At 37.1% G+C, this 23,730-nt stretch overlaps 1 protein-coding gene across 1 annotated transcript; it reads right to left on the bottom strand.

The window, feature by feature from the left end:
* Positions 1 to 14,023: 14,023 nt before the first annotated feature.
* LOC146901864 (ABC transporter A family member 7-like) lies at positions 14,024 to 23,354 on the bottom strand. The gene is made up of 18 exons (XM_085731788.1): positions 23,277 to 23,354; positions 22,850 to 23,180; positions 22,631 to 22,710; positions 22,358 to 22,505; positions 20,452 to 20,571; positions 20,186 to 20,310; positions 19,947 to 20,105; positions 19,563 to 19,725; positions 19,362 to 19,487; positions 19,184 to 19,267; positions 17,792 to 18,153; positions 17,120 to 17,320; positions 16,708 to 16,817; positions 16,530 to 16,614; positions 15,741 to 15,869; positions 15,523 to 15,628; positions 15,271 to 15,359; positions 14,024 to 14,717 (listed from the first exon to the last, which is right to left on the bottom strand). Exons 1-18 carry the CDS (start codon positions 23,352 to 23,354, stop codon positions 14,418 to 14,420), a joined length of 2,796 nt encoding a protein of 931 aa, XP_085587914.1. The 3' UTR covers positions 14,024 to 14,417.
* Positions 23,355 to 23,730: the final 376 nt, after the last annotated feature.

The raw sequence follows: 23,730 nt of genomic DNA, 5'->3' as shown, positions 1-23,730 counted from the left end.
TACGATATCAGAAGCTAGAACGCCTGGCCCTTGCAGTGGTAACTACGGCGAGGAAGCTCCGACCGTACTTCCAAAGTCATAAGATTGTGGTGAAGTCAGATTATCCCATCAAGCAAGTCCTCGGAAAGCCAGATCTAGCCGGACGAATGGTCGCGTGGTCCATAGAGCTATCAGAGTACGATGTCCAGTTCGTACCAAGAGGGAGTATTAAGTCTCAGGTATTAGCAGATTTTGTCGTAGAGCTCACATCGCCTGCACAAGCACGCCCCCCATTTGTGTGGCTTTTATCCGTCGATGGCTCCTCCAATTTAAAAGGGAGCGGGGCAGGCATCGTCTTGGAGGGACCAGAAGATATCCTCATAGAACAATCCCTCAGATTCGAATTCAAAGCAAGCAACAATCAAGCGGAGTACGAAGCGCTAATTGCCGGCATGATTTTGGCGCAAGAAATGGGAGCAGAAAACCTGAGAGCAAAGAGTGACTCTCAATTGGTGATGAGTCAGATCACGGGCGAGTATCAGACCAAGGACTCTCAACTCATCAAATATTTGACAAAAGTACAAGACCTCGCCAAAAGGTTCGTGTTCTTCGAAGCAGTCTACGTGCCACGAGAACAAAACGCCAGGGCCGACCTACTGGCCAAACTCGCCAGCACTAAACGGCCAGGGAACAATAGGACAGTCATCCAAGAAGTTATTACAACGCCCAGCACCAATAACGAAAGTGTGCATCACATTGATAAGGGAGAGGAAGGATGGATGGAACCATTGCTAAGATACTTAACTGGATCATTCACGCCTAAAAACAGCGAAGAGGAACAGACAGTACGAAAAAGAGCTTCCAAATTTGTCATCATATCAGGAAAACTCTACAAACGAGGACGAACGAATCCGTTGCTGCGCTGCTTGAGTGAAGATGAGACCCAATTAGTATTGCTCGAGGTGCATGAAGGCGTTTGTGGCAGCCACATCGGAGGACGCGCGCTGGCGGCAAAGCTACTCCGCGCGGGATACTACTGGCCCACTATGCTTCAGGACAGTTCAGACTTCGTAAAAAAATGCGACAAGTGCCAAAGGTTCTCCGACAAAAAGCACGCTCCAGCCCAGGAGCTAACTTCTGTGTATTCTCCATGGCCCTTTCACAAATGGGCGGTTGACATAGTCGGCCCTTTTCCTCTCGCCCCAGGACAGCTGAAGTTTCTTATTGTGGGCGTTGACTATTTTACTAAATGGATCGAGGCGGAAGCGGTCGCCAAAATAACAGCCGAAAGGGTCAAGAAGTTCTACTGGAAAAGGATTATTTGCCGCTTTGGGCTCCCCAGGTGCATAGTATCGGACAACGGAACGCAGTTCGCAAGCTCAACAGTAGTAGACTTCTGCAAGCACTTAGGAATCCAAACGAACTTCGCTTCAGTGATCCATCCACAGGCCAATGGACAAGCCGAATCAGCGAATAAAGTTATTCTGAACGGAATCAAGAAAAAGCTAGAGGCGGCCAAGAGCCTTTGGGCAGAGCAGCTACATGAGGTAAGTGTAGTAAATTAATCTAAGCTGTTAAAATAAAATTCTTTGATTTTGAGATATTCCATGAATAGATTACGATAAGAGCCACGTCCACGTAAGTACAGGTACTATGGTCATATCACACTACTCCGCACTCCACCACCAAGGAAACGCCATTCACAATGGTTTACGGCGCGGACGCCATGCTACCCGTGGAAATAGATACTCCCACGTGGCGACGAGAAGCGTTTTCGGAAGAAGGTACCGTATTGTTATTAGACCATCTAACACATTTTTTGTGCAGGGAAACAAACTTTACTTCAGAACGAATTGACTTAACTGTTTCTCCAATTTACGTTATTTTATTTCTGTACAAAAGCAAACGACGCAGGTATGGCAGTAAACATGGATGTCATTGATGAGGTGAGGGAACAAGCCCACATCCGCGAGTTCGCCGCCAAACAAAGAGCAGCTCGCCGCTACAATTCTAGAGTGACACCCAGGGAGTTGAAGGAGGGCGATCTGGTATTAAAACAAGTCATCGCCCCAACAAGAATTGGCAAGCTATTTCCCAACTGGGAAGGCCCCTACAGAATCCGAGAGAAGTGCTCGCATGGTGCATACAAGCTGGAAGAATTGAACGGAGTGGCTATTCCCCGCACCTGGAATATAGCCAATCTACGCCATTATTATAGTTAATGTCTTTTTGATTTATGAATAAGGATGGCGTACTGCCACCACGATGAATATTGTTATTTCTTTGTTATTTCTTCAAGATATTAAAGAAGCATGAGGTTAGGGTAGCACTCTTTTCCCCTGCAAGGGCAGGGGTTTTTAACGAGGTGCCCTCTCCTTTCCATATATGATTGTCTCTCCACATGTCACTTGTTATTTTCCATTTTTTAGAAAGGACGACGCGACACAAAGAAAAGTAAAAGATATTGCGACCACCCTGAAGAGGGTTCGACTAAATAAGTCGCTAGCAACAATATAGGCGGCCACCCTGAAAAAAGAGGGTTCGACTAAATAAGTCGCCGAAAGAAAAAGTAAAAGATATTGCGACCACCCTGAAGAGGGTTCGACTAAATAAGTCGCTAGCAACAATATAGGCGGCCACCCTGAAAAAAGAGGGTTCGACTAAATAAGTCGCCGAAAGAAAAAGTAAAAGATATTGCGACCACCCTGAAGAGGGTTCGACTAAATAAGTCGCTAGCAACAATATAGGCGGCCACCCTGAAAAAAGAGGGTTCGACTAAATAAGTCGCCGAAAGAAAAAGTAAAAGATATTGCGACCACCCTGAAGAGGGTTCGACTAAACAAGTCGCTAGCAACAATATAGGCGGCCACCCTGAAAAAAGAGGGTTCGATTAAATAAGTCGCCGAAAGAAAGAAGAAACGAAATCATCCCAAAACGAGAAGCTAAATATACTATGCGCGCCACCAAAATGAATTTCCACCAAACAAAGATTTTAAGGCGCCACAAACTCTAAAGACGCCATGACCTTCCACATGGGAGTCATAAAAAGTCGAAGGAAAATTGCGAACGTAAACGCTTTTCAATCAAGATAAATATAAGCGGGGCCGCCTACGCAAGCATTGTTTAAACAAGAATAGGATAAAATTCGCAAAGTTTAAGTTAAAAACGCCATTACACATTGTTCAAAATAAAGGCGCTACATAAAGCCGCCATAGTTAGAACATTAAAATTACTCGTCATCTACCAGCTGACCATCCACAATGACTTTGAACGGATCAAGCTCCTCCAACTTGGCCTCTGGGTTAAAAAGAGCAACTTGTTCGGTAGCCAGCTTGAATCCATTCTGGAAATACACAGCTAGAGAGCGCCTTCCCTCGTCCACCGCCAAGTTAGACTTCTTCAGAGCCGCGTCCTTCTCGTCTCTCTCTTTCTCAGCAGCTTCCTTTTCCCGCTTCATCTCCTCCATGGCCTTCTCCGCAGCTTTCTTTTCTTGCAACGCGTCCGATAGTCGCCCCTCCAAACCAACAGCTTTGTGCTTCCATTTCTCCACATCCTCTGCAGCATCCAAATGTTTCTTTTCCAAGGATCCATACTTCAACTCCCAGGCATGACTCAACAGCAGAGTGCGAAGGGCAGCTGTGCCAACGTCGGCGACCAAGTCACTAGACTTCGCCTTCACCGCCGCTTCAACATCAACCTGGGCAAATGGAACCTTCTCTGCCATGTACCTGCGAAATAAAGCAGCCAAGCTCATTTAAATTGCGATGACTAAAAATCAAGATTCCAAAAAAAACAACAAGGAAAGGGAGTTTACCGGCGGAAGTCGAACTCTGAATGCCAGAACGACTCCATGGCTAGGTCGTTCAGAGAAGTACCCCCAACGTTAGCACGCGCCGAGGAACGGCTACCTCCTGATCTGGCTCCCTTGCCGGTTCTCGCCCTCTTGGAAGATGGCGAGTCAAGATGGATAACAGCGTTCCCATCAGCCGCTGACTCCGGCTCATCCGCTTCGGCACCCCCAGCGTCATCCTTCGAAGAAGCCTCCTTCCTTTTCAGCTTCCTCAAGGACATTCCCGCCGGATCACTTGTCACATACCCTTCAGGGTTCTTGCTCGCCTCCAGCTCCGCAAGGTATTTCCTCATCTCCGCTCCAGTCAAAGGCAGCATCTCTTCTGCAAAGAAAAGTGAAAAAAGAAAGATCAGTAAAAGCAAAATGGGAACCAACAGAAATACGACAAGCAAGGCCAAGTAGGACACTCACGCAAGTAAGCCGTCAAGCGTGTCTCATCACCTTCCCTATTCAACAGTTCGTTAATCTTGGTCAGAGGAACCTCTTCAAGGAATTGTACCAAGGTTCGTTCATAGGAGGACATGGCGTCCAAGTCGTATCCCCTCACCGCCAGAGGATTATTTGTCCACCTCAGAGGAAACTTCGGCTTGCCATCCAACAGCACTGACGAAGTTGAACATCCAGGTAATCCCTGGACTCTAACAAAGGTATCGCGCCACTCCTTCTTAAAGTTGCAGGCGTATTGGGGAAAAAGTCGCTTCCCGGGGTGAGCGCAGATGGCGATCCACGTACCTTTGTTGACGTCTTTCGTTCCATAGAAACAAAGGAACGCGCCAACAGAAGGCTCCAAACCTAAAGCCTTGCACAGTATCTCAAAAGCCCTAATGAACGCCCAACTATTCGGCCGAATTTGGGTCGGAGCCACGTTTAAGAACTTCAGGACATCCATTTCAAAGGGCGTGAACGGTATCTTCACGCCAAACTCCTCGAGAAAGGTGGTATAAACAAAATACGACTCGTCGCCCTCACCAGCCACCTCCTGATCACAGACTCGCTCATCAGGATCGCAAGATAGCAACACCACATCCTCCTCGTTGCCAGTTGCGGAAATGTCAAAATTGCTCCTAAACTGGTCTACGGCCGAGACATCAATGTATAGCGACTCCTCCATACGCACCTCATCCGCAAAAGTAACCATTTCTACTGAGTTGACAAAGGAACCCTCGTCGTCAGATCCTGGCAAGAGTTCCTGAGGTGGCGAGTTGCCCTGGGAGTCCTCCTGTCTGCCCTGAGTTCCTGGAGTAGCAGACAGAATCACACAGTCACTATCCCTACCCGAATCAACGCTGGAATCGCTAGACAAGTCACTAAACAACTCCTCTCCGTGTAACCCAAAATAGTACTTATCCCAGTCAATAATCCCATCTGGCCCGGTAGCATGTCGCAAACATTCCTTCCTCAACTGATCCCTTTCGTTTGGGTCAGTAGGACTAATTAGTTTACCGTCCGCATCACAATCCCTAATTAAAACCATCCCCCTAGAAGCTACGATCGCACTTAAAGCAAAAAATGAAAATAATAAGAGAAGAAGTGACGAAAGATACCTGTGTAAGAGTTTGGCACAAATCGTCGAAGCTTCAGGCAAGCTGGTATAGCGAAATGAGGGAGAAGGAAAGTGGAAAAAATATTGGAAGAACCAAACACGACCTTTTTATAGGGAGGCGAGAATTTCGTTTTAGGGAAGCGTGTCGCAGACGATTGAGTAGATTTAGGTCGTAGGATCGTGACGCGTGTCGTTCATCGGTGAAGAAGAATACGAAACGGTCGCCATTAAGTTAAGCGCGCCTCGAATGCCTGTCACGCCCCGGGCGTCACAACACTCGGCGTTCACGCGTTCATGACGCAGTTAAAACACTTTCGCCCGCTTCCAATGGCTCGTGCTTGAGGGGCGCAGGTGTTACGCGAATAAGTTAAGCATGATATGTCCATCCTCAGGAAGTATCGGAACATCTCGTCACAGTCGTAAAGGCGTGCTGCGTGCACCCTTCATATGAACGCCCTCGAGAAGTGAGACCAGGGAGTATTAGATCCGTGAGGCAACGACACCTCGTGACGTATCCCAAACACTTCGCCTTGTCCCAAGACTCGTGCTTGGGGGGCTGTGGACCGTCATAATATTCCTAAAGGCTCATTATCCCTCCATTAGGGCCTAGGCGCCCTCCATAATGACCAAGTCGCCCGTTAGAAGGGCCACCAGGCCCAGGCGCGTCTTCCATGAAGCCGCCGCCTCACTTAAGTCTCTAGAACCCTCTAAAAACACCAAAAGTACGCCAATGCCCCTGTTGCTTGGAAACCAAGCAACCAAGGCCCAAGCCCGTAAACAGGCTATAAATAACACTCTTGAGAGCAGTCTCAAGGCATCTAATCATCAGTCCAAAAACCCTAGTATACGATTCCTAACCCTAGAATCCTTACCGTACTTCTTGGCAAGTACAACTTAGCATATTTTTCATTTCATAACAAATACAATCATCAAATACTATTACTAATTTTCATCTCAAATCATAATCAACTTAACACTCAACTTGACGACACAACTCATCTTTGACCATGCAACTCTATCAACTCAATAACAGCTTAACAACTTAGACCATCATGAAACTTCTTGATATGCAAATGCATGTGGTACCAATCAACTACAAAAATGAGCAAAACAGGCTCTTCAACGTGTGAGCACAAAGGCTGCCGGGCCTAAAGCCCCCAACTTTAATGACCACAAAGGCTGTCGGGCCTAAAGCCCCCAACTTTAATGAGCACAAAGGCTGCCGGGCCTAAAGCCCCCAACTTTAATGAGCACAAAGGCTGCCGGGCCTAAAGTGTAACATCCCGTTTTCCCAACATAAAAATTTCATATTAAATCAGAGTATTTAAATCATAAACGGAATGTCACATACTACTTTAAAGTCATAAAATAGATATTAATAAATATCCTTCCAGGTTCAACATCATAAAAGTCTGGAAATACGCAGCGGATATAGTTCGACATGAATAAAGTCTAGGCACGCAGGCCTTATCAGAAAATCTCATAATTTGGTTCAATACTTATTCATAAAAAGTTCATAAAAGGCACGTAAGGAATAGATATGAAAGTAAGACCCATCCCGTTACGTATCAGAGCACCTAGACACAAGTGAGCAGTCCACTCACGAACACTTCTAGTCTTTATTACCTGCAAGTTACCCATACGAAGGGCAGCATTTTCAAGCAGAAGGGGTGAGATTTCTCAAACAATAATATTAAACATATAAATCATATAAAGTACATTCAACAACTTAAACATCATTAACATATCTTATACTCCATTAACTAGCATCATTAATCTCCTACATTAGTTATACACTTCATCTTATATCATCTTAATTATAGACGTAAACATCATCATATAACATCGATTACTAATTCATAAACATCAGCATACATCATCAAATATTAATTACAAACATCAACACATATATTAATCACAAACATCAACACATATAATGATCATAAGCATCAACATCTAACACCAAATATAATCATAAGCATCATCATGTATTTCACATAAGTATCATTATCAAAGCATATCATTTATCGAAAACAACTTCATAATTAAGTTCGTACTCAACTTCTTAAACAAACATCATCATTAAATCATCATCAAATAAAAGTTATGACGATTCTACAATGCAACAACATCTTCAACAACAAATTAGACAACTTCAACAACACCTTAGACAACTTCAATATGCATGTGGTACCACCAGGGCATTAAGCCCCCTTCGCTAAGGTCATATTTGGACCTGTCGGGCATTAAGCCCCCATCGCTAAGGTCATAAAGAACATGTCGGGCATTGAGCCCCCATCTCTAAGGTCATAAAGGACCTGTCGGGCATTGAGCCCCCATCTCTGACTATGCAACGACACAACTCTAATGCAACGACATAACTTTCGTACAACTTAGACAACTTCATGAACATCTATGACATCCTAACATCTTGACATCTTGACAACATAACATCTTAACAACTTGATGACTTCATAACGACTCGACGACTTAACAACTCTTATCATCTTAACGTCTTAACATCTTAACATCTTAGCATCTTGACAACATATGGATCACATAAATAATTCATGTCATATCATAATATAACAATATCAAATGATAATAAACAACATCTTAAAACATCATATTCATCAATCATAAACAACTTCATATAACATCGTATTTAAACATCGACAATAATTCACTATGTATCGTTGTAAAAACATAATAAATTATCCACAACATATTTTCATGTCAAACCAAAACTACTGGAAAGATATCACAAATATCAACAACTTTCATGTTTACAACAAAGATCAATTCAAAACAGAAACATATGAACAAAACGCAAAAACATGAAACAGAGAATGTTGTCACCGTACAATTTTGCTAAGACCTCCCTGTAGTATTTTCATCATAACTCAAAGACCAAACATCATTTTCACGTAAAACCAAAGCCACTAGAAAGCTAACAAAATTATCAAAAACTTTCATGTTTACGCCTAAGACCAATTCTGTACCGATCAGTACCAGTTTTTATTTTAAATTTGGAAAAGTTGTGCTGAAAGTCCATAAAAATTCACTGTGACCTACGTGCAGTAATTTGACCATAACTCAAGTTCTATAAATACTATTGACGTGATACCAACGGCATTAGAAAGCTAACATCCATACCTACAACTTTTGTGTTTACACCTAAACCCAGTTCGGAACTTAAACTTGTCAAACTGAGACAATAAAACGTGTTTTGCACATTGACAGCAAAATCGCAGTTCAGCTGCGATTTCGCTTTGGGGAAATCTTTTCCACTTCGTATTCGATCCAATACTCTCCAAACTTGACCCTAATCATTACCCTATGATTACCCTATCATTAGAACATTAATTATTTATCAACTTACTGTATGCAAATTCAAAGGGTTCTCAAATCTATTAACAACCTATTACAATTATTAAACCCTAATTCTTAAACTCACCAACATCTCATCCAATTCCATGGTTCTAACCTCAAAACTACATCCAATAATCATCCTATGGGTTATCTAAGGATTGTATACAATTTCTACATCAATTCAACAAGCTTTCATCATCTAATCATCAAATCTCTCTCAAAACCATAATTCTCAAATTCTCACAAACTTTCCCCAACTTGTTAGATGCAATCTAATGATTTAACAACTTAATATTAATGCAAGATAGTCTCACCCTCACCTTAGATTAATTCCTGAATCAGCAGCAGCGTTCTTCTTTCCTAAGGTATTCTCCTCTTCTCTTGACTTTTCTCTTCTCTTCTCTTCTTTCTTGTTCTCCTCTTTTCCAAAAAAGCGGTTTTTAGGGTAAACTCTTTCTAACCTAAGCTTCTCTATTTATAATACTAAAATATTCTTCCCAAATCTATTTAGGCCCAACAACTTACTCTTCTTTCTATTCTAACCCTCAAATCCACTCACACTAATAATCCTCATATTCTAATAAATAATATTTCTCTACTAAATATATAATAATACACCAAATAACAAATATATATCTATAACAATTAACAAATATATTATGCTAGTAAATACCAACATATAACATAACAAAATATCACTCAACAAAACATATTAACTAAATTATAAAAAGACATCTAATCTCAACAAATCATATATCCCTCATATACATCATATAAATATATAAATATATTCTAAAACTAATTTAAATAATTAAATAAAAAGGAGGGCGTTACAACTCTCCCCAACTTAAAAGAATTTCGTCTTCGAAATTCAAGCACAATAGAAAATAAATTTAGTCATTACTTCTTCAAACAAAACACAAAAACCATATCAAGTTAGTCAGTTAAAATGATCACATAAAAAACATAACTACTAACTAGAAAACATGACGACACGACACAACGACTCATCTACTTGGCCGGACGGACCGACCTGCTCTGATACCAATTGTAAAATCCCGTTTTCCCAACATAAAAATTTCATATTAAATCAGAGTATTTAAATCATAAACGGAATGTCACATACTACTTTAAAGTCAAAAAATAGATATTAATAAATATCCTTCCAGGTTCAACATCATAAAAGTCTGGAAATACGCAGCGGAAATAGTTCGACATGAATAAAGTCTTGGCACGCAGGCCTTATCAGAAAATCTCATAATTTGGTTCAATATTTATTCATAAAAAGTTCATAAAAGGCACGTAAGGAATAGATATGAAAGTAAGACCCATCCCGTTACGTATCAGAGCGCCTAGACACAAGTGAGGAGTCTACTCACGAACACTTCTAGTCTTTATTAACTGCAAGTTACCCATACAAAGGGCAACATTTTCAAGCAGAAGGGGTGAGATTTCTCAAACAATAATATTAAACATATAAATCATATAAAGTACATTAAACATCTTAAACATCATTAACATATCTTATACTTCATTAACTAGCATCATTAATCTCCTACATTAGTTATACACTTCATCTTATATCATCTTAATTATAGACGTAAACATCATCATATAACATTGATTACTAATTCATAAACATCAGCATACATCATCAAATATTAATTACAAACATCAACACGTATATTAATCACAAACATCAACACATATAATGATCATAAGCATCAACATCTAACACCAAATATAATCATAAGCATCATCATGTATTTCACATAAGTATCATTATCAAAGCATATCATTTATCGAAAACAACTTCATAATTAAGTTCGTACTCAACTTCTTAAACAAACATCATCATTAAATCATCATCAAATATAAGTTATGACGATTCTACAATGCAACAACATCTTCAACAACAAATTAGACAACTTCAACAACACCTTCGACAACTTCAATATGCATGTGGTACCACCAGGGCATTAAGCCCCCTTCGCTAAGGTCATATTTGGACCTTTCGGGCATTAAGCCCTCATCGCTAAGGTCATAAAGAACATGTCGGGCATTAAGCCCCCATCTCTAAGGTCATAAAGGACCTGTCGGGCATTGAGCCCCCATCTCTGACTATGCAACGACACAACTCTAATGCAACGACATAACTTTCGTACAACTTAGACAACTTCATGAACATCTATGACATCCTAACATCTTGACATCTTGACAACATAACATCTTAACAACTTGATGACTTCATAACGACTCGACGACTTAACAACTCTTATCATCTTAACGTCTTAACATCTTAGCATCTTGACAACATATGGATCACATAAATAATTCATGTCATATCATAATATAACAATATCAAATGATAATAAACAACATCTTAAAACATCATATTCATCAATCATAAACAACTTCATATAACATCGTATTTAAACATCGACAATAATTCACTATGTATCGTTGTAAAAACATAATAAATTATCCACAACATATTTTCATGTCAAACCAAAACTACTGGAAAGATATCACAAATATCAACAACTTTCATGTTTACAACAAAGATCAATTCAAAACAGAAACATATGAACAAAACGCAAAAACATGAAACAGAGAATGTTGTCACCGTACAATTTTGCTAAGACCTTCCTGTAGTACTTTCATCATAACTCAAAGACCAAACATCATTTTCACGTAAAACCAAAGCCACTAGAAAGCTAACAAAATTATCTAAACCTTTCATGTTTACGCCTAAGACCAATTCTGTACCGATCAGTACCAGTTTTTATTTTAAATTTGGAAAAGTTGTGCTGAAAGTCCATAAAAATTCACTGTGACCTACGTGCAGTAATTTGACCATAACTCAAGTTCTATAAATCCTATTGACGTGAGACCAACGGAATTAGAAAGCTAACATCCATACCTACAACTTTTGTGTTTACACCTAAACCCAGTTCGGAACTTAAACTTGTCAAACTGAGACAATAAAACGTGTTTTGGACATTGACAGCAAAATCGCAGTTCAGCTGCGATTTCGCTTTGGGGAAATCTTTTCCACTTCGTATTCGATCCAATACTCTCCAAACTTGACCCTAATCATTACCCTATGATTACCCTATCATTAGAACATTAATTATTCATCAACTTACTGTATGCAAATTCAAAGGGTTCTCAAATCTATTAACAACCTATTACAATTATTAAACCCTAATTCTTAAACTCACCAACATCTCATCCAATTCCATGGTTTTAACCTCAAAACTACATCCAATAATCATCCTATGGGTTATCTAAGGATTGTATACAATTTCTACATCAATTCAACAAGTTTTCATCATCTAATCATCAAATCTCTCTCAAAACCCTAATTCTCAAATTCTCACAAACTTTCCCCAACTTGTTAGATGCAATCTAATGATTTAACAACTTAATATTAATGCAAGATAGTCTCACCCTCACCTTAGATTAATTCCTGAATCAGCAGCAGCGTTCTTCTTTCCTAAGGTATTCTCCTCTTCTCTTGACTTTTCTCTTCTCTTCTCTTCTTTCTTGTTCTCCTCTTTTCCAAAAAAGCGGTTTTTAGGGTAAACTCTTTCTAACCTAAGCTTCTCTATTTATAATACTAAAATATTCTTCCCAAATCTATTTAGGCCCAACAACTTACTCTTCTTTCTATTCTAACCCTCAAATCCACTCACACTAATAATCCTCATATTCTAATAAATAATATTTCTCTACTAAATATATAATAATACACCAAATAACAAATATATATCTATAACAATTAACAAATATATTATGCTAGTAAATACCAACATATAACATAACAAAATATCACTCAACAAAATATATTAACTAAATTATAAAAAGACATCTAATATCAACAAATCATATATCCCTCATATACATCATATAAATATATAAATATATTCTAAAACTAATTTAAATAATTAAATATAAAGGAGGGCGTTACATAAAGCCCCCAACTTTAATGAGCATGCAATGAACTCAAACTTCCAACAACTTAGACAACAACATGCACAACTCATGCGACTCATAATCATGGACAACTTCTTAAATTCCAACAACATAGACCGACTCATGCAACTTCAAGACACTAACAGTCAATAGCAGGGAACAGCAGCAAGATACAACATTTAATAACACTTGAATGCGTTAACATCATCTAAGGAATGAATTACATCAACATAAGTATCATAAAGCATCATTAAAACATTCATGCAACAACACTATTAATCTCAGTTACCTGAACAAACTTCTGGAGCTTATGAAAGTATCCTAAACAGCTCTCTTACTTACTGCTAAGGTCAACTCAAGACTACACGTGCGAAAGGATTGCGTCGGGACAATTTTTGGGCAACTATCAGCCTAACTCGCAGTGGCGAGTAACTTTGCTCGCAATGGCGAGCAAAGCGTGCATTCTGGGTTCCTAAGTCCTTACTCGCAGTGGCGAGTTATTCTGCTCGCAATGGCGAGCTTACAGGTCACTCGCAGTTGCGAGTTGCATTGCTCGCAGTTGCGAGTGTCCTTGCTCGCAGATGCGAGTGATGAATGTCAGTACGGCCAGAAACCTAAAAATCACAACTTTTCACCTATATTCATGATTCTTTCATCCAAATAGCATCTAATTATCATCTTAAGTAATATCTAAGGTATGTACACTAATTTTGCATCAATCTAACATCTATTCTTGATTCAATCATCAAAATTGATCTTAAACCTAATTCTCAATTCTCACCAAAACTTAACCTAATCATGCTAAATTCATCCTATAGAATTATACCCTTAATAATATCGAAAATTAGTCTCACCCTTACCTGGTAATAGCAGGATCGCAGCCCTCCCTTGGTTCTTCTCTCTTTCTGACTTTTCTCCCTTTTTCTCCAAAAACGTTTCACGTACGTTGTAAACTAATTCTCACAACCTAAACCTTCTATTTATAACACTTGTATTACTCTTCTCACCACTTAACTTACTCGCCTCACAACACAACCCCACTTTTAATATTTTTATTTTATTTCTCATATCTTATTTTATTTAATAATAAAATAAGTCACACCAACATAACAACTTCACAATATCATATACTCCACACAATTTATTTATAAATCATATAAATCACTCGACCTTATGAACCATATAATTCACACATCTCAATCACTTAAATCATAAATCATATAAGCATATATTTATAAATATACTCTAAACTTCATCGAATTAATTAAATAATTAAGACGGGCGTTACAGTGAGGGACTTAATTGAACCTTCATCCTAGAATTCACCTTTTAATTAAAAAATAAGCCATAATTCATCGTGGGTTTGTGAGTACATAGCATTGCCTTAAAAAAAACAATTTCAATGTGTGTGTACACTCGCATGCTTTCGTGAGGATAAATTCACATTATATAGCACTACTCAAAACACAATTATATACCGATCGGTAATGCTGGCAGCTGGTTATGGCGAAAACTTCAATCGCAGATGCATCCCGAGTAATTGTATTCAAATAGTAGCAAAGTCTCACTTTTTCATCCCACCGCCCATTATTTTCGCCAAATGCAAATCCTATGGTGTGAAAGTTTTGCACTGTTATTTCTCGTTAGAAATAGCAGTGCTCTATACCGATATATTAATCTTTATGGGATGGAAAATTATTGCAATGTATCAAATGCTTGAGCCTCGCGTGCTACCTTAATGAAGACATCTTCCAATGTTGTGTCAGATAAACCCCATGCAAAAACAGTGAAGTTTCTTTTTGCAACTTCAACAGCTTGAAATACATTTGCTATTTTAACATCCTCTTTTGGCAGCTCAAATTTCAGAGTACCAGAGAGATGGTATATCTTGTTGGCATTTGGGGTGAGGCGTTGTACAATGTTCTCGACATCCTTCTCGTGATCGGAAGATGTTGTCATTGTGAACAAATAAGTTCCTCCATATCTGCCTTTCAGCTATGACAAAACAACAAAGGTAGCTATAAAAAGTCAAAACTATGCATGGTTTAAGTTTGCACTTTTTATTTGGCAATATATTGAAAATACAACAGATGTGTATATCTCTTCAAAAAAACAATGGATGTGTATCTGCCATCAGCTTGGATTTTTAAAGTTGCATTCAAACTTGCATACATTAACCATATAATGATGAAAAAAATGTCTTTTGCAATCGATAATTTAAGCCCATACTAAACCCTACTGTTAAGGATTCCTACATTCACACAGTCAGCACAACAGAGTTTGATCTTGATTGATTGGCTCAAATTTCTACTGAACACTACAAACATTTTCAAACCTCATTTACTGATCAGAAAATCCGAGTCATCCAATCAAGATCTGTCGAATGATGGTGGTGACTACACAAGTGTACGTGATCCCTAACAATGGGGATCCGGATCAGTAAATTATTAACAGTTAGGATCCGTATTTTAATATTTTATACACAGACCTATTTTAAAGTTTCATTTGGAAATACAGTTCCATAAAGCATAACACTAGAGAAATGTACCTCCTTTGGATTTCCTATGCATTGCAAGCTACCATTTACAAATATTCCTAATCGATCACATAAGGCATCTGCCTCTTCCATAGAATGTGCTGAAAGCATAAAACCAAGATTTGTCAATCTAAATGTAACGAGAGAAAGAGCCAACACCTTGATGTCGCTATGGAATAACATATAAATCATGCTAATATATCTAAAGCATAAACAAGAAGCTGAATATAGTGATACAAGATCCATGAAAGATTGAGAAAATACTAGTCAAAATGATTGCACGGTCCCGTTTCGCAATCTTGATAACATTCCAAAGCCATTTCCTCGAAGCAGGGTCTAATCCAGTACTTGGCTCATCCAAATAAACAATCTAAATTTGAATTGGCATTTACAAAATAAGAAAACTTATCTTCTTTTTTCTTTTCTTTTTTAAAAAAAGTGAAAAAGAAAAAAAAGCAGATTGGTTGAAAAGAAAAACAAACTCTGGGGTCCCCAATCAATGAAATTGCAACACTAAGCCTCCTCTTCATCCCTCCACTGTATTTTCCAGCTTGTTTATCAGCAATCCCTCCATGGTAAAGGTTCAAACTCTTCAAAGATTCTTCTACTGCCTGTAACAATATAATTGATGCTAAATAGTTAAAAAATTCCCTGTCAAACAAAGGCAAGCTACAGAGAAAGTTGATCAAATTGCATCTAAACTGAAACCATCTTTTATACAGCCATATTTTACTGATCCATACCCTTAACAGAAAAATAAGCAATTAAAAGTGCTTGAGAAACATGTTAAAGAGCGTAAAATTTACTGTAATACTTAACTACGAATCTCCCCTTCAATATGATAACTAATCAAGGGCCTAAACGTTAATTAGAAAAACAGGTTTGTTATTAATCAATTGAAAGGAAAAAGTAAAAGATTTAGTCATATATATCTGTAATGTTCCATGTAATATTTTTTCAAGTAGATTAGTATTGTCTTTTCCATATTTATTAAATACATTTCTCCGTATAAAACTATGTTTCGATGGTAACCATAAAAAGTTAGTACTTTAACGGGTTTATCATAAAAAGTTTGGGTCCTTCATCAAAACTTAACAATGTAATAGTTTATAGAAAAAACTAACATGATGATATGGAATAATGTTCTTCATAATTATGAAATACAAACTGCCTATTTCATTGCTCTAGCTACCTAAAACACCTATGTATAGCATAAACTCCTAACACAAGTAATGTTTCAAACAGTAAGAATTCCTATGGTATCAACTTACTTGAGTCAAGATTGAACCTGTAAGGTTTTTAAGTCTTCCATAAAAAAGTAGGTGCTCTCTACCTGTCAAGCTTTCCCACAGCAAGCTATAGGATCATAAGATAATTAAAAAAATTCTTTCATTTGATACAAATTTGATTTCAGGAAAAATAAAAAAGCTGTAGGAAATTTTCACTTACTCGTGCTGTGGGCATACTCCCATGCTAGTATATATTCCTTTCATATGAGTTCCAATGTCCAGGCCTTGAACATATGCCGCGCCAGATGCTGGCTTTGTGAGACCAATCATCTATAAGCACACATAAGCTGATTAGATTTATAAATTGAGAAAACAATTCAAAGGATGAAACATGATTCGTTGAATTCTAGTGTGTGTCATCCGATGTCCATTATATGTATGGACCAATCATCCCATGGATTCATTCAGAGGAAGATAAACTTCGTGAGGTGTTTCAAAACTTATTCCTTTCTCTTATGTGAGAAGAAAAGCTTGAAGGAACCCTCTTCAAATATATTTTCCGGGAGGGATAATTCACAACAAAAAATAAATAAAAAATTAAATATATCAAACAAAATCAACTTTTAACTAACCATACTGATAAAAGAAGTCTTCCCAGCACCATTAGGACCAAGCATACCGAAGCATTCCCCTCGAGGAACAGCAAGGAACAATCCTCTCACTGCAAATTTCCCTGGATTTCCATCCCTTCCTGGATAGAATTTTTTTAGGTTGTCACAAACAATTACATGATTAATGGTTGGTTCATGCAGCAGCTGCTTCACCGTCTCCCTCTTGAGACAGAAATAAGAACGCATTTAATACATTAAGCATGTAAGTAAGTCACATGTGGCAAACCAATTCATTCATCTCAAAAGCTGAATATGTTAAGAAGTGGTTCTAAAAGATAAAAGTCCATTTTAAGAAGAAAGTCACTGGAGTTGCTCTATTGAAGTAAAACTCATACTTTGGTGTTAATTTTCTTATAATACAAAACTGGTGTTCGAAAAAAGGGAAAAGGTTGTGATGGAAAGAAAAGTTTTTTGGTTCTCTGGTAGAATTCATACCTAATTAAAGTTCCCTCTAGCTGTCCCAATTTACTGCTGTTTTGTAAATCACACTACTACACCTCACTGAGGTGACTTAAATTTCTAAAACCAGTAGGTGAAATGCACCCTCTTGATAGACATTAGCTTTCTTATTTTCTTAATCCTTAAGGTGAACATATAATAAAAGTACATTTAATCAATAGACATAAAGTTCACCTCTTGGATGACATCAGGTTTCTCCATCTGAGCAAAAACTTTTGACCCTTGCCTTTGAATACTGGGCTTTTTCAATGATGGAAGTGGTTTTATCTGAAATCCTTTCAAGAAGAATAGAGGACCTTTCCCACTTCCTGTTGACAATACTTGGTCGATGTAATAAGCAACTAAAAGCACTACTATCCACTCAGCAAACATGATAATTAAGACTTCTTTCATGCCATTCACGCCATCACTCAGATCCTTCCACCGCATACCATCAGTCCTTAAATTACTGAGACTGGAGGAAAACTGTGCAAACTCATACAACCCACGATATAAAGCAAACCCAGGATACAACTCCATACAAATGATCCAGCCTCCTGCAGAAATAGCGTAGGAAATCAACAGGCTAGAAGTTTAGAAGCTGCCAACAGAGGAAAATTGGCAATAATGTTATAGTTTCTGTCCTATCTTTACTTGGTTGTGTTGAAATTTTTTGAAGTAATTTCATGTGGTTTATGTGAAGATCATCGTTCCTCTAGATTTCCTTCTTTCCTTTTAATGTTTTGTAAAATGAAGACTTGGGATACTTAGAAATGAACCCCATTAATTTACGGGGACTCTGTAAAATTCTCCCACCATGTTTTGGGAACGTACCAAGACAAGCAAGGAGCCAAAAACAGGATATTAACACCAACATTTGTGAATCAGGTGGAGTACTAGTTGCCGAAGTTCTATGTTTTGAAAGGCCGGTGCTCTTGGTTTTTATTTATAGGTTTTCTTGTAATTGTAACAAGATTAAACTCAATTGACAGTAGTAGTTAATATAAGGTTTATTAGTTGTGGGCTTGGGCTTGAACTAAAAGTGAAAGTGATTGGCTTAATTAATAGTTTAAGTAGGTGCACTCGGTTATTGTATTTGTGCATAACATAATACTATCAATCGTCCTTCAAAAAATAAAAAATAATACTATCAATCTCACAATACATTGTTAACCTTAACCATCGTTCTCTCCTTTTAATTTTACCCGTCTAAACTTCAGAATATTTCTAGTGGACGAGTGTTAGATCTCAAACAGAAACTAATTTCTTCTAGCATGTTATTCCCTAAGAGAAGGTATTAATAAATTGTTGCTTACAACATGACAGAACAGGAAAAGATCTATCCTATTAGAAGAAATAGAGAACTGAATCAGGTCTCTAAACACTTGAACGTTATTATTTATCTGTCACATTCGGCATTTTTTCCTTTTTCCCTGCCTCTTAAAGAATATAATAATAACCGTAAATGAAACAATTAATGTAATGGATCATGCCTGTGTAATTAGCATCATCAACAATGTTACCCAGTCATAGTGGAAACCATAATAACAACTCGGAATGGTATCATTCTTCAGTCGCATAACTTACTTGGAAATGATGTTTCTTGCACAAAAAATTGGAAAAGAAAGCCGCCTAATAGCCCGGTTCCAAAGACACCTATATATGCGGTTACTGCAAATATCAAAAACACAAGTCAGTAATGAGATCTGAGAAAAGAAAATACCAATACACCCATTACTATAAACAACTTGAAGTAGAAACAAACCTGTAGCGGTCTTAACATTTGCAAAAAAGGAAGACAGAAGAAATGCCGTTGAAATTTGTAAGTTTATATAGATGAAATAGAACACGAATTGGATGCTGTAGTCATTCAAGGTGAAGAATTTTAATCCTGAAAATGATGTCAGCAGCATTAGAAAGAGTGGGAGAATGCCAAGAATAGAGAGTCAAATAATTATATTCTTACCCAAGACTGAGCCGAATATCACAAAACACAACATGTATATCGCTGATAAGGCAAGAAAATAACCATATGTAATCATCCAATATGGCCCATCACCAAGACCATGCATTTTCATCATGATTCTTAATTTTTGTTGCTTCTCATAAACCAGTGATATTAGAACAACCTATATAAAATGCATATATAATATAAGTACGCTAAAACATCTAGTCTGTTGTGTTTGCATTAGATGTTAGGTACGATTATTGACTTTGAATATGAGTCATGTATTGTTCCATGAGCAAAAAATCCGTTAAGAAAGTTTACTTACATCATGGTTATAACTTATAGACATATAAAGGTGATTTTTTTATAAATAGCCATTTGTTGAGATATTTATGCACTTACCGGAAAAAGTTGCAGGACAACCCATGTAAAGAACAGACTGCCCAGGAGAGTAGCTATCTCAATCCTAATTGGGGTCTCAGACTTAGGCATTTCCTTTACAAACTCAAATAAAATTTTGGTACCGGAACCACGCAGAAACTGCAGGTAGGCATTTGATATCTGCATGCATAATGATCCTAGATCAGTCACTGAGAAAGGCTCATTATATGGATTTAGGATAACAACAACAAAAAGTATACCAGATTTACGGAACGAGGAATCCGCAACATTGCATTAAGATGATTACGATCGGAACCCTTGGTTGTTGAGTTGAACCGTACAGTGACATTGAATCCATCCTCATTTGAATTGAGAAAATCGAAAACTGTCAAATGTCCAAACAATAATATATAAAAACGAGTTAACTTATACAAAAACAATTTAGCTTTATGATGATAAGTGCTTATGATGCAAATAAGTTGTTTATGCAAACAGATTGTTGAAACATAATGATAAAAGTATGTACCTGAAACTATGTTGTTGATCCGTCGTTTTGGGTTACCTCTTTGATACGTTTGATATAACTCTTTGTTGATATCAGAAGAAGTGTTACGCCATAAATATATACCTCGAGCACATTTGATTTCTACATCAAGGAGAAATAAATTCAATCATTATAAAACATTCTACTACAAGTGATTCGTAAATGTATTGAATTCTAAGCAATTATCGATAAGAAGGAATGTGCAAAGTATTGTATTGGATTGGGAATTCTTGAGCAGCTAAGTTCTCTAGAAATTGGAGGGAAATGGATTTAGCTGACTTCAACCGTCCAATTTAAATTGACGGATGAGATGCTTTGTAACCCATTTAATGAATGCGTAATACGGTTCTTATTTTTAGATACTCAATATTCTCAAATATCTTTTTTTATAAGAAAAAACTATTCATTTTTTAGATTTAATTGATGTATTTGACTTATAAGATCACCTATTAAGTGATTTGTTTTTCATAAAAGAATGGAAGGGAGTAGTGATTTAAAGCTTCATTTTCTCCCTATCTCTTTTCATATCAAATCACCTATTATTAGTATTTAGATGAATGTATGTTAGGATAGGAACGCGGAGAATTTGAAAATGAGTCTTCAGTTGGTAGGAACAATACATTATATGTGTAAGGTTTGGGATTCAAACTTCGGCCACCATCAAAAAAAGATGGAATCAATGTAATCTCACTCCCACCATTTTACATGGGAGATAGTCTTGCATAGGCACAAGCATTTAGGCACACACACATAAATAAATAAATAAAATTAAAAGATAAATAAAATAGTCACATTAATTAACATCACTTTAATCCTTTTCTTTTTAACTTTTTTAGTTTCATGTGTGTGCGCGCCTAACATGTAATATTTAGTGGTGTGCCTAACCGCATTTCTCTTATGTGGGATCTATTTTTAAAGTGGAAGATTCACATTGCATTGATTTAACTCAATAAAAGAATATTTCTATCACTCCTCGTAATATTGATCACATCAATCATATCATTATATCTAGAGCTATGCTATTTGTTACGACACACGAAACATGCGATGGGCAAATTGAAAATATTAAGAAAGGATAAAAGTGGGATTTCACGGGATACATGGATTATGATTGTTGTTATTCTTGCATTTCTTTGTTTTACATTTGGTAACACTTAGAATTATCCTTATCTCTATTTATATCTCTCTTATGGTTTTAAATGAATTATGGATGTACAAAAGTAATTTTCCTTTTTTAAAATGAATAGTTTGAGTTTGATCACAAATCAATATGATTAACTAAACCACTTGTTCATTTTATAGAAGTGAATTTCTAACCACTCAACTACTTGACAATTAAAAAATAAAAAAATAACAGTTACTATGAGAAATTTTGTGTTTGAAGGATGGAACGATCTTTTCTTTTGTTAAATGATAGAAATGAGTTTCAATTTTATGAAAAAATTTGTCTAATAATATAGGATAGACTAAAACAAAACAACACTAACTACTTTTTATATGCCTCTTGGAATTATTTTTATATTGCAATTAAATACTTACAAGTTACAAATCATACCCAAAAAAATATTGAAAAATAGATTAAGTATTTATACGGTATTGGTCATATAAATACAGCCAGGATATCTTGAGTCTCCACAGCTTGCGGAAACATCAAGAATGAGTTAATCACACATTCAATTATCAATTTCCATTATAAAATAGTTATATGCATGCACAGCAACAACATTTTTTTTAAGGAAGCAACCACATGCCAACAACACCTATTGATTCACTCCTTCAACAACAAAAAAACACATTGATTCAAAAAAAAGGAAAAAGGAAACACCTATTGATTCAATTTTACCTCTATTTATCATACATTGTCCTTAATTATAAGGATGTTCCATACCTTGTTGCGCAGTAGTGCCTGCTATTTGGTAGGGAAATGAGAATCCGGAGTTGTTTTGAGGGCACTGAGTTTGTAAATTAAAAATGGGATGCTCCGGAGTAAAAGCAGTTTCATGATAATTGTTATCCGTAGGCTTTGTTCCAGATCCCTTTCAAAGTTGCACCAACAACAACAAGAGTCCACAAAAATAAATAGACTAATAAAAAAAGACATTTAAAATCTAGATAGCTAAATAAATGCTTTTGAGTTGCAAAACAAAACAATAAAACTCACCAGCACATTTGGTGCCAAACTCGCCATGATATCAGAGTCATTCATAGTTAACGCACTTGGGAACATATTTTTAGACACACCTGTGCCAAGAAAAGACAAGTAAACATAAGGCAAACAAAACAAAAGTAAGTATCTTGTACATAAAAAAAAGTTGAGTCAACAAAATACATCAACTTTTGTTGACTCTATCAGAAATTTGAACAAAAAAAGGTGCAATACTTTGTCCAAAGGAGTGATTGTTGGCGGTAAAGAGCATGGTAAAATAACAGGTGGCGGTTGTATTGCATGAGAGAGCGGGAAGTTGCAAGAGAGGAGGCCATTCAGGTGGATTAGGAATAGCACAGGTTACAACTTGAGTCTGATCAGAATACTGAATCCCACAAACCTTCTCTGAGTCGTCACATTTTATTTTATTGTTGGCACAGATGCAGCCACATTTGTATTTGGGTTTATCCAATAAAGTGTCCATTATACTTTGAAGGAGAACCAGCAAAATGCAAAAGATCATAGGGAACAGAATCAACCGAATGTTTGTCTTCAGGTTCCGTTTCTTTAAACTTTCATGCAAATAATGTGGACGAACACGTTCAATGAGATGAATAATTGAATTGTAAATGTTAGTGTAATGAATAATGATGGATTGTACCTGGAAAGTTAAATTCTTCCTGAGAAGTGTGTTTGCTTGAGTGCAGAAGCTGATAGGGGAAGGATCAGGGTTTACCATATTTTTGCTGCGTGTATGTCACTGCAACGTGCAACCTTGCTCTTCTTTTGTGCCTTAGTATGCAAGAATTAGAGTGGTTATGAAGGGACCTAGTAAGGTTGAAATGTTACCTATTAGTTTTCTTTTTATGAACAAAAGATGTATTTAAGAATCCAGAACCAGTTCATGTCTAGATACACATCCAACATTTCAATCAAAATCAAAAAAAGATACACGTTCAGCATTTCAATCAAAAAAATATACACGTTTAGCACCTGGAGTCATTTTTAAAAGGAAAACACAACTAATAATCCCATATTTTATATATTATCTATAGGGATTAGTGGAGAGCGTGTAACAGCTAGTTTGGTCAATATCTTTGTAATGGAGTTTCTTT

The sequence above is a fragment of the Medicago sativa genome, chromosome 8, assembly GCF_051527215.1.
Source record: "Medicago sativa cultivar Bolivia chromosome 8, Bolivia_mono, whole genome shotgun sequence".
Lineage (NCBI taxonomy): Eukaryota > Viridiplantae > Streptophyta > Magnoliopsida > Fabales > Fabaceae > Medicago > Medicago sativa.
This window is presented reverse-complemented; position numbering and strand designations above follow the sequence as displayed.

Bases quoted from the DNA above. Each gene is read 5' to 3' on its own strand.
- LOC146901864 (XM_085731788.1), bottom strand. From the start codon at position 23,354: ATGGTAAACCCTGATCCTTCCCCTATCAGCTTCTGCACTCAAGCAAAC. The intron at 22,506-22,630 runs GTGAGTTTTATT...CAACTTTGAAAG, and splicing joins GTTTGGCACCAAATGTGCTG to GGATCTGGAACAAAGCCTAC. The intron at 17,321-17,791 runs GTGAACTTTATG...TTCTGTCTCAAG, and splicing joins AACCTGATGTCATCCAAGAG to AGGGAGACGGTGAAGCAGCT.